Raw genomic sequence first — 11,519 nt, 5'->3', positions numbered from 1 at the left:
TAGGATCAAAATAAACTTTTAAAAAGTCTGGTGATCAAATGCTGATTTTCAAAACATTCTAGAGGAAAATAAGAGATAAAATAATCTGAACAGTAACAGTGATCTTGGATGATGATTCAATGATTCTGTTTCAATCAATAGGTTCGTATCTATGACAATAATTTGATAAGTTTAACAGGTTGGTTTAGGCCTGGCAATACTGGAAATATTCACAAACTTTTGTTTTTGAAGAATGTTTATCTTTTTTGGGATGAAGCTATCTGGCAAAATGTTGTGGATTGATTTGCCATGTTCAACCACTGTTACACCAAACTCTCTCACTTATAACATGATAAAGGCCTCTTACTCTGTGTCATGGATTTTCTGTCGTTTTGGGGACACGGGGCCAAAGTCTGAGGCAATAAGTCAGATCAAAGAAGGCAATGTTTCTAAAATGGGAGTTTACTTATGTCATTATATATATCCAGGAATATGTGCCTGAGGATAGTTGTCATGAATTCAATATTAAATCAAAGTATTCCTTAATTACCACAGCTGACACGAGTTCTCCATAGTTGCCTGCTGTCTCAGGATCTGTCTCCAAAAAGGACCAGGGAGCGCTAACATGTTATGTTCTAAACTGATGAAGAAAATGCACATTAAACATAACATAAACTTACTGAGTGAAGTAATGTCAAGAGGATTCCTTTAGCTCCTATTTGGTTGGTTCCTTGATCAGTGCAATACAGAATCATTAATCTGGTTTTATGTAGTGTCCTTAAAACATGTCAAAATGGGGCTCACTAGTCTGTGTGGCCTCCATATGCCTGTATGACCTCCCTACAACACCTGGGCATGCTCCTGATGAAGTGGCAGATGCTCTCCTGATGGATCTCCTCCCAGACTCCAGGACTAAAGCATCTGCCCACTCCTGGACATTTTGTGGTGCAGTTGGTGGATGGAGCGAGACATGATGTCCCAGATGTCCTCAATTGGATTCAGGTCTGGGGAATGGGCGGGCCAGTCCACAGCATCAATGCCTTCGTCTTGCAGGAACTGCTGACACACTCCAGCCACATGAGGTCTAGGATTGTCGTGCATTAGGAGGAAACCGGGGCCAACCGCACCAGCATATGGTCTCACAAGGGGTCTGAGGATCTCATCTCAGTACCTAATGGCAGTCAGGCTACCTCTGCCGAACACATGGAGGGCTGTGCAGCTCCCCAAAGAAATGCCACCCCACACCAAAACTGACCCACTGCCAAACTCATGCTGGAGGATGTTGCAGGCAGCAGAAGGTTCTCCACGGCGTCTCCAGACTCTGTCACAAGTGCTCAGTGTGAACCTGCCTTCATCCATGAGGAGCAAAGTTGCCAATCTTTGTGTTCTCTGGCAAATGCCAAACATCCGGCATAGTGTTGGGCTGTAAGCACAACCCCCACCTGTGGACGTCGGGCCCTCATAACACCCTCATGGAGTCAGTTTCTGACCGTTTGAGCAGACGTGCACATTTGTGGCCTGCTGGAGGTCATTTTGCACAGCTCTGGCCTTTCTTTCCTACCCCACAGTACCTTCCCTTACCATTCGTTTCCTACTCTTTTACTTCTTTGATGACGGTTGTCTTTCTAGATAAGCAATTTCATTTGCTCTGGGGCGAGTCACTGGCTCGGGTGCATTCTGGGACAGTCAGTTCACCAGTGTGCTGGCATGCTTCTTAACAAACACCACTACAGCAAACATCTCAATTGTACTTGTTGATTTCTTCGACAAAACACTGAACAAAAAAATGCACTTGTGAGTGTGCTGCCTGGTGCTTTTAAATTTTGTGATAATTTGAGCAGCCCAGAAAGCATCCCATAAATTCAATTGTGTTATCATATCTGAACATGTACACTAGTCATTAAATTAGATGGGAAAGAATGATTCAGGGTAAACAACTGCACCAAGGAAATTCCATTTTTCTTCTCAAAATGTAAAATGTCTGTTGAAAAATCACATTAAACAGAGATGTGATTAACTTTTTATTTTACCAAACATAACATCAATGATGACACAATCAGTCTTCATCAGAAGTGCTCAAATCACTCTCAGTGGCATCGTCTGGAATGTCTTCCTCCTCCTCCGAGTCCATTTCCAGGAGTGGTTGGTGGCTGAGGATTCTCTTGTACACGTCCTTTACTTTGAGCATTTCAGCTTTCAGTTCACTTCTTTCTTTTTTTTTAAAAACCAGGCTACAGAGTCCCTTCTGTGCATCCTCCGACATGCCAACAAAGGAGGCTGTAAAAAGAACAAAACAAATAAATATGAGTAAAGCAAAAAACAAACAAACAAACAAAAAAACCCTCACCTCATAAACACAAGGAATTAGGATCCTGTCATTAAACTTTTTTTTTTAAAGGGAGAAGGCAGTGTTAGCTAGCAATCTAGATATAGGTAAAAGATCTAGTAAGACTTTAGCATCTGCTCTTATTTTCAATCGATTCATCAAAAAATTAATAAATAAAAGATGTGCTTACAGTCTGAGGAGATTGCCCCCAACACCACAGATCACATTCGCAACACTTTCCAGTGATGCCGCATCTCCCTGCAAAGGATCATCTCCTCCTCTCTCAGGCGCCTCACAGCCATCACCTTCTCAAAGACCTTTCTCTTTGTCCGGAGGTCAGCAGCAGCTACGGTTTAACAATATCAGATGGGAAAACATAGTAGCATATTATGATTCAAGAACAAAACATTCAACTACTGCTCAGATACTGGGAGTTTGTTTAAAAAGGATATTTAGAAATCAAGAGCTTACGTTCACTTGTGCTCTGCCAGGGCCAAATGTCGGTCTGCATGAGGGCATCACTGGATACGATTTGCTTTGTTGGTTCAGCGAGCTTGTTGTAGTCATCAGCAGCAGCCGCCGCCAAGCGTTTCTTCTCAACTAAGATGACCTTGCGAATTCTGTGTCGCCTCTTGTTGCCATCTGTAAATAATCATAAAAAATTCACACCTTCACATAATGTATATAGTTACATTTTAATCTACACTCATCAATTTGTTTGCTAGAACAAATCACATCCAGCTCAAACAAACCTGGAGCTGATTTTATTCTGTTTACAAAGTAGCTGTACAAACTAAGTATCAAACGGTCCATTTCAAAGAAACTGGGACGTACCATTTTGTCTGTAAAGACTTTGTGTTCGCACTCTGATGATGACGACAAGCTCCTCTATTCGTGCCTGCAACGCTCCAAGGCTGCCATCAGTTTGATCACTTTCTAAGTGAGAGGAATATTAATCAGAATACAGGATGAGTAACAGTCACCAAACTACAGTGGACTCTGTAATCACTGACTTGATGACATTCATTATAAGACATCTGTAGCCTTCATGTGCTGCATTATCATTAGATAACAAGTATGTTGGTGTTCAGGTTTATAAAACCAACTAGTACAACATCATTTCAGCCCAGGTTCTATCCAATTTGATGAAACGCAACAACTCTACCATAAATTCTGCTTTTACAAGGCTTATTTTTCATTGTTTGTTGACACTGTCAGAAAGATCTTAATTCTACCTTAAGTTCTTTAATGAGGCCATGGTGGGTCCTATTGTTATACATGAGTGCATTATATTGAGACTCACCTTCAGCCCATTTCTACACATCGGCCACCCATTGCTGCAGTGTGTCGTCATCCACACCCAGCTCATTTTTGGTCGCATTCAGGCTCTCCACTTGTTCTCTAAGGATCTTATGATCTAAGAATACATTAATAAATGTCATTCATATTGACATTAAAAGAGTACTGGTGTTTTTCCCCCATTACCACACACATTAAAATGGTTTTTGAAAAAAAAAAAAATCACCTTTAGATATCTCTGGCTCAAAGTGCGGCCCAGTTGTTCCACTTCCACATAACCGGGTTTAATATAAATATCAGTGTCATGCATAATTCGGTAATTCTGGTCAATTTATTTTAGATGTGTTTTTTATATAATAATAATAATAATAATAATAATAATAATAATAATAATAATAATAATAATAATAATAATAATAATAATAATAATAATGTGGGTTTATTTATTTACTTTTAGAAAAGACACTTCCGGTCTCACACGATATGCGCGCCAATAGTAAGCGTCTCCACCTGATGACGTAACAACGTCATAATGTTTTGATTATAGGCGCGGTCGCAGCAACGGGCTCCTTTTTACGATGGAAACCGACGAGAGTGCCGTGTTGATGATCATGTACGAGGATGAGTCGGTAGATATCCGGTATAGGAACGGAGCGCGGTTACAGCTGTCGCCGTGCGGTTCTGAATTCCTGCTGGTGAAAGCCTCAGACTCCCGCCGACATCCACTGCAGCCCGCTGAGAAAGTCCGACAGAGGACCAGGTTCACCATCAGCACATACAAGGTATCGGCACTACGTATGAGGTTTTCTATAAAAACAACTGTATTGCTTTTGTGCCTCTCGTGTTGCCTTCATCTGACTTTCTTCAACGTGATTACGTCACTTGTTTTTATTACAGAAGCTGATGTTGGCTGCACTGGCATTTAGAAATAAGTATGCCCGTCAACCATATCTGCCACATGAACTTATCTCTGCTGAGAACAAAAAGGTATAAAGAACTGGTTGCTAGTCACTGTGTTACTCCCTTAGACTATGGGCAGTGTAATTACTCTCTCTTTGTATGTTCTGCACTTCCTCATACAGCCTTTTTTCAGCATTGATTCAGCTGTACATTGGCCAGAGGTGTCAGCCTCTCTGGCTGAATTCGGACTTGGAGGCGAGACCATCGTCAGGTCAGAGGAGGGACTTGCAGTGTTGGTGCTGTCATCCTCCGGTGAAGAATTCACAGTGGAGTTCATGTGCAGCCTCAGTTCTGCTCGTAATCAGCACCGCAGTGTGCAGCAAGTGAGCAGAGATGATAGCTACGGCAGACAAGAGCAAGCGAGCAGTCCAATACCCGATAATACCAGTGATCACACCGAAGTGGTCCGGCACGGAAGAAGAAACATGAGGACAATGCTGACCAGACCGAGGTCTTGTTCTCCTCAGATGATCAGCGATGGGCACCAAAAGGTAGTACTTCCTTCTAATAATAATAATGCCAATGTATCTAAAGTCTGATAGGATGATTGATTTTTCTTCTCTTTCCAGCCTGAACAGGTGTACCAGTCCACCACAGTGGTCCAGCATCATTCATGCTGTGCAGTTGCTCCCAAATGGGCCTACCCTCTTTCCGTGGCTCGCCATCACTGGGGAGCTCGTTTCTCTAAAGCTAAAGATGTAGCGGATAGAGGAGCTAGCAGTTCGAACCAATCAGACAAGACAATAAACAAATTGGACATATCCTGTGAAGACAGAAGGTCCCGTGTTCCTCAGGCGCTGCCTCTCACGTGTCCAACGCCTCATCGGCACAGGTTTGTAGATTTAAAAACAAGCATTTTGTAAACCATTTCAATATTGTTCAGTGGCTGATTTAAGCTTCCGTACTTGTGTATTTAAGGTGGAAGGTTAAAGATCCCCTGGCCAAAGAAGAACACACAGACCTTCCGACTGAGATGGTAAAGGTAGTGTGGTGTCAGGGAGTCACTTACAGGTAACTGTGCAGGTCTTCAGGGCATAAATTACGGTGGCCCTGAAAGGTCAAACGCACTGCAAGTTAAGAAGACTTAACTAACTAACTTAACTTTTGTAGAATGTTTATTTTCATTGGTGTTTTCTTAAGTGGCAATGTGTTTGATCTCTTAAGGCCACTGTTAAAAAAAAAAGCTCTGAATGATGGTTGATGTTAGACTGGATTAACCAGAGAGAAACTCTGTTGTTATTGTGTTTGACAGCTTATGGGCCATTCTAATGTCACTAATATTTATGTTGTTAGCTCAGAATCTTTGCTCTGAGGCCTGAGCACTAATCCTCGCAAACCTAACTAGCGTCTGGTCTACAGCTGAGTGTGTGAGGCTCCAATGGTATAAATAGATCACTTTGACATCACTTTTCATATCATGTGATGTAGAGCAGGGCGATATGATCAAAAATATTTATCAAGATATACATTTGAAAATTTGCGATTACGATAAAACTGACACTAACAATGGATTGTATTTATATAGCGCTTTTCTAGGCACCCAAAGCGCTTTACAATTCCACTATTCATTCACGCTCACACACTGGTGCAGGCAAAGCACAGTTGTTATATATAAATTTAACAGTCGAAATGCAAATTCCTTGCTGACAGTTTAACCAAAAGGCATTTCCAGTGGAAATTGGTTGACATATCCTCAGCATAACCATGTGTAATATCCACAAAACTTAAAAAGAGGTTATACACTCAATACCGTAATATTATGTTGAAGCACAGTACTTATCACCCCGTGAGGCTCCTGCCTACGGTAGCGGTAATGCTCCGACAATCCATCAAGCGGTGCAGGTTTGTAGCTTAGCAAAGTGAAATATTTGACAGATTTTTGAGCGCTGTGTACCACATAAAATCATTTCAAGGTCAGTAAACACAACCAGAATTCATACATAAGGCACACGGGATGATAAGGGACACTGTTGATTTTTAGAAAAATCAAAGGATTGATTTCAAGTGTGCCGTATTTTCCAAAAAAAACACGGTAATAACGACGGCCCGCTAGCATGCTCTACCAAAAATAGTGCTTTATTGTGTATCTGAGGGATGAAAGCTTAACCAGTTCCACACCACTGAAGTTGCAGCAGCCAATTCTGGTTCATCTGTTTCATTCAACGATCCGCTTTCGCCCTTCTTATTCTCCGTTGCCGCCATGCTTTTTCTGCCATGTGCGTATGAAAACAAAGGCACTGCGCATGCGCGTTTTACCCATATTCTATCGCGATATTTCATTTTCTTATCGTTGCCCAACATTATTACCGTATTACAGTATTACCGTGAACGCTACGATATGGCCCAGCCCTAATGTGATGTTACCTAGATAATACCAAAACATCTTCTGTACTATAGTAGGTTTGGTATAGTAGGCTTTTAAGCATTTAGCACCAAATCTGAAGTGAAGGAGAGGTAATTTGTTAATCAAAATGTCGACTTGAGGGCAACAGGTCAAAAAAATCCAAGATAAGAGCTCTCTTTAGTTTTTCTTTTTTCTTTTTTTTGAGTGGTATCTTGTTTTTGCAATCTCTTCCAGGAGAGTGACGAACATTTATTATTTATTTCACAACTTTAAGGTGCTGTGGGCGATCGTGGCTCAAGAGTTGGGTGTTCGTCTTATCAGTCTTGGTCGTTGTGTCTTTGGGCAAGACACTTCACCTACCGCCTACTGGTGTTGGCCAGAGGGGCCGATGGCACAATATGGCAGCCTCACCTCTGTCAGTCTGCCCCAGGGCAGCTGTGGCTACAACTGTAGCTGCCTTCACCAGTGTATGAATGTGAGAGTGAACAAATAGTGGAATTGTACAGCGCTTTGAGGGTCTCCAAAAAGCGCTATATAAATGCAATCCATTATTATTATTATTATTATTATTATTATTATTAAAGGCTTGAAGATTCACTTTGAAAATACCAGAAAAGTGCTTGAATGTATTTATTTATTAAAAATAGTCCTGACAACTTATAGCTGTCATTTTTCAAGTCTTCTGTGCCTCATCAGTTGCCTGAAAGCAAAACAATAAATCAGAGCAGAAGCATCCTTCCTGTTGATTCAGTCTAACACCAAAGGTTCTCTGATATCTTCAATTTTCATACTCATGATAAAAAAAATCATTGTTGTACAGTATAGAGTGTGGGAGATGGTCCATAAATCTACACCAGAATAGTGTGTTTACCTTCATGTCTGCTGTGTAGGATACTGAGTGGATCTGTCTCAGCTGTTGAGGTTTCCCCAGGGGATGGATCAGTCATCCGCTCTAACCGCAACCTTAACTCTTATTTTACGCATCACAAAACTGAACTCCAGTCAGGGCGGGTAAACTTTAAATTTTATAATAAGAGATTAACCAATACATTTAAAAAACATCTTACAAATTTAGCCCATCTTTACCACAGGTCAAAGAGGTAACCTACCATTTAAACAACCTTCCACCTGATGTGCTTGGACAGGCCTACTCTGTTTGCTCTATTGTGAGTCGTGCAAGCAGGTAAGCTGCCCCCTCTTCATCGCAGTCTGGTGAGTTAAAGGACTTTTAATTTTTTCCGGTCTTCACCCATCGCATAACTGTTTTACAGGATCCTGGCTTGCTACAACCAGGCCTTGAAGTCATTGAAGTGTCCAGCCTTACCCAGCTGCTTGCAAGAGCTCGAAGTAGTAGTACCTCCTGTTACACCTGTGGATACCTACGCTTACACCATTTAAGCTTGTGCACTGCCAGTTACTGAATCTCTTTCTGTTTGCAGGATGGATATTTTTGTAAACCAGCAGCGTTTGAAGAAATGGTGTCCATTTCTGTACCTGCTGAGCAACGCATGAGTGTGACAGAGGAAGCAGGCAGTTTGTAAGTTGTGTTTTTCTGGTCACTCTGTTGATATTTTGTTATAAAATTAAAGGTGTTAACAGTTTGTGTGTACTGTTCATTTGACCTCCTGTTCATTTTAGATCAGAGCTCGTTGCTGCAGAGCTTGAGAAGATAAAGCGATTCACCTGTATCCTTCAGTGCTAAGATCAAGATACAACGGGATGCTGACATGAACATTGATGTCTGTATTGAGGGTTTCTCTGTGTGCTCTTTAACATCCTTTGCCCAGTTCTGCTGGAGAACAGTCACGTGCTGAGAAGTGGAAAAGCACATGCAGATGAGGAGGAAAGACCTGCAGACGTCACTTGTGAGCCATTAAATGACAACTATGTTGCTGAAGCTCTTCAAAGGACATCCAAAGCAATTCAGGATATTGACGCTCTCGTATCTGCTGCCACACTAACTTAAAACAATCCTTATGTTTAAGCAGGAAGCCATATTTGTGTGTTTGTCTCAATAAAAAAATATAATGAAACTGTATGGAATTATACTTAAAGTATGTATTACTATGTAATGGGGTTGCATAGACTTTTAATATTTTAGTCTACTTAACAACCCCAAAAAAGTTGGGACACAATTTATTCATAATGGAACATAATCGAATGTTTCAATTAAGACATTGTAACATTTTAAGGGGGGGAAAGTTTTATTTTGAATTTGATGGCACCAAAACATCTTATAACCACTGCGTAGCATCCTTTGTTCTCTTAACCACAGCCCATAACCATCTGGGAAGTGAGGAGACCCATTGATGGACTTTTGGGTGAGGAATGGTTTACCATTGATGTTTGATAGGGGATTTGAGCAGTTCAGCAGTCCAGGGTGTTCATTGTTGTATTTTTGATTTCATGTTGCGCCAAATGTTTTCAGCTAGTGGAAGGTTTGGAATGCAGCCAGGCCACTTCAGCACCCAGACTCTTTCACTATGAATCCTTGCTGTTTTAACAGATGCTGGATGCAATTTGTTTGTAGTTCTCATCTTCAAACATTAACATTGGCAAATAGTTTATGCTGGCTCTCCTGACTGGGGTTTTCAGCTCAATGTCCCGGATTGCGTTCTATCATCAGGAGGGCATTAGATCACAGTAGGGAGGAAAATCAGAGCTCCAGCAGATCCAATATAATAAATTTCAAAAGGAATCTATTTTGGGGTTTAGTGTAGGGATCAGACTTTCAAAATAAAGCATATTCAGATTGCTCTGACGAGACAGCTCTGTAGTGCTTCTCCTGTCAAAGCAGTGCAGAATAATCAGCATTTCTATAGGTGCTATGACCTGAAGTTGGACTGAAAATCTGTACAACTCAATGGAGACCGCACAGTCCTCTGTGATGCTCCAGTGCTGCACATCACCTAATCAGACAGAGGTCCATCCAGTCCCAGGCACTGCAGTCTCTCTGTCAGGTAGTCAGTAATCCAAAACATTGTTTTAAGTTCAAGGAACTGAACTTCTTTAAATGACCAAACTGATAGATGCAGTAATAGTAAGCATCTGAATCTTCTTTGCAGTTCATTTAATGTCAGGGGGTGAATAGCTTTCAATCTATTTTCCAGATCTGTGTTCCCTTGTAACCATAATCTTTGGTTGCATTAAACTACGAACTTGGTGAACTATGCAGCACATTTTGTTTACATTGTAATCAACCGGCAGAGATTGGTTTCCCAGTCTCTGTTATCATCCAGTGGAGACAGCAGCTGCCATTGCCCCAGTGAGTCAAAACAACTAAATAGTTTATGGCTGAAGATTTTTTATTTTTTTGAGCGAGTGACTATTGACACATTTTAAATCCCTGATTTGCCAATCATGTACACTAGCAGAATGATCTACCTAATACACTCAGTAAGCTCATAGATTATGGGGAAGATTAATATAAAATCTCTCATTACAACCCATGAGGATTTAAAAGAAGAGAAAGAATCACAGAGCCATCGCCTACTGTATAACTTTGTATCTATGATGATTCCAGTTCACTAGCTGATGCGCTCAGAGCAAAAGTAAATTATAAAGTTGCCTATCATATCTCTTTCTCATGTGACTTTACACTTTCTCTATTTTCAGTGACTTAATCAGCTGTTTCTATTTCCTTTAGGCTGTTTGTTAATAAAAATGTATTCATATTAATTTTAATTAATTAATAGGAATACATTAATGTTATTGATGTTAATGTAAATATAATAGGCCTGCTATAAGCTACTGCCATACCGTTAACTTTTTTTTCTGATTAACTCACTAATTATAGATAGATAGATAGATAGATAGATAGATAGATAGATAGATAGATAGATAGATAGATAGATAGATAGATAGATAGATAGATAGATAGATAGGTTATACAATACTTCTGTCCTTTGGATGTTTCAGATTGGGCCATTAAATTGAGTAGAGCTCAGAATGTGTGTGTAGAGTCATTGCTTTTAGAGAGTAAGAGAAAAAGTCACCTTCTTTCATGCATTCAATTGTTAGTTGAAATTAATTTGCAAACAGACAAAATACGCCTGTACTCAGAGAGTGTCTATTTATTTCAAATGGTGAAGCCACATTTCGGTCCACTCCCAGATTGACAAAGTGTTCATTGTTATGTATGGGTGACACCAAGTGTGCAAGACGGTTATTGCAGATATTAAGACCTGAAAAGCTGAACATTGTAGTCATTCATTGTTATTATTATTATTCTTTTCTCACACCTGTTTTGCCTTTAGTAAAACGGCGGAAAAACTAACTAACAAGAAGTTGTGCTGCAATATGATATTTTACTTTTGATATTACTTACTTTTGATATATACAAAAAATTTATGAATAATAATAACTGCATAATAATAACTTGCACATTAGATCATTAAATTATATTTAAAAACCAGAATAAACTACTTTAAATGTTTATTGACAGATTTTACGTGTGAAAAATAGCGAAGTAATCAGTTATAACTATGAAATGTGAAAGGTCGAGCTGGAGCCACTCATAGACATGAATTATTGAAAGTTTTTTTTTCCAATCAAAACCAATGTTAAATGTAGACATAATAATAATAATAATAATAATAATAATAATAATAA

At 40.0% G+C, this 11,519-nt stretch overlaps 1 protein-coding gene and 1 long non-coding RNA gene across 3 annotated transcripts; one reads left to right on the top strand and one right to left on the bottom strand.

The window, feature by feature from the left end:
• Positions 1-1,987: 1,987 nt before the first annotated feature.
• Positions 1,988-2,547, bottom strand: LOC113032955 (uncharacterized). Its single transcript, XR_003273969.1, has 2 exons — positions 2,496-2,547; positions 1,988-2,256 (listed from the first exon to the last, which is right to left on the bottom strand). It is a non-coding gene; the product is annotated as an uncharacterized LOC113032955 (long non-coding RNA).
• A 1,546-nt stretch (positions 2,548-4,093) lies between these two features.
• c12h5orf34 (chromosome 12 C5orf34 homolog) lies at positions 4,094-8,946 on the top strand. 2 transcript variants are annotated; one of them, XM_026188596.1, is made up of 11 exons: positions 4,094-4,386; positions 4,502-4,591; positions 4,687-5,055; positions 5,134-5,396; positions 5,483-5,575; positions 7,799-7,919; positions 8,000-8,091; positions 8,180-8,258; positions 8,348-8,445; positions 8,547-8,593; positions 8,696-8,946. In XM_026188596.1, the coding sequence occupies exons 1-11, from the start codon at positions 4,183-4,185 to the stop codon at positions 8,872-8,874; spliced, it is 1,635 nt and encodes a 544-aa protein (XP_026044381.1). In that variant the 5' UTR covers positions 4,094-4,182; the 3' UTR covers positions 8,875-8,946. The 2 variants fall into 2 exon arrangements, with proteins under 2 accessions (XP_026044381.1, XP_026044382.1); XM_026188597.1 differs by having other exon boundaries at positions 4,095-4,386; positions 8,180-8,255.
• Positions 8,947-11,519: the final 2,573 nt, after the last annotated feature.

The sequence above is a fragment of the Astatotilapia calliptera genome, chromosome 12 (genome assembly GCF_900246225.1).
Source record: "Astatotilapia calliptera chromosome 12, fAstCal1.2, whole genome shotgun sequence".
Lineage (NCBI taxonomy): Eukaryota > Metazoa > Chordata > Actinopteri > Cichliformes > Cichlidae > Astatotilapia > Astatotilapia calliptera.
Note: the sequence above shows the minus strand (reverse complement) of the source record. Positions and strands in the feature narration are given on the sequence as shown.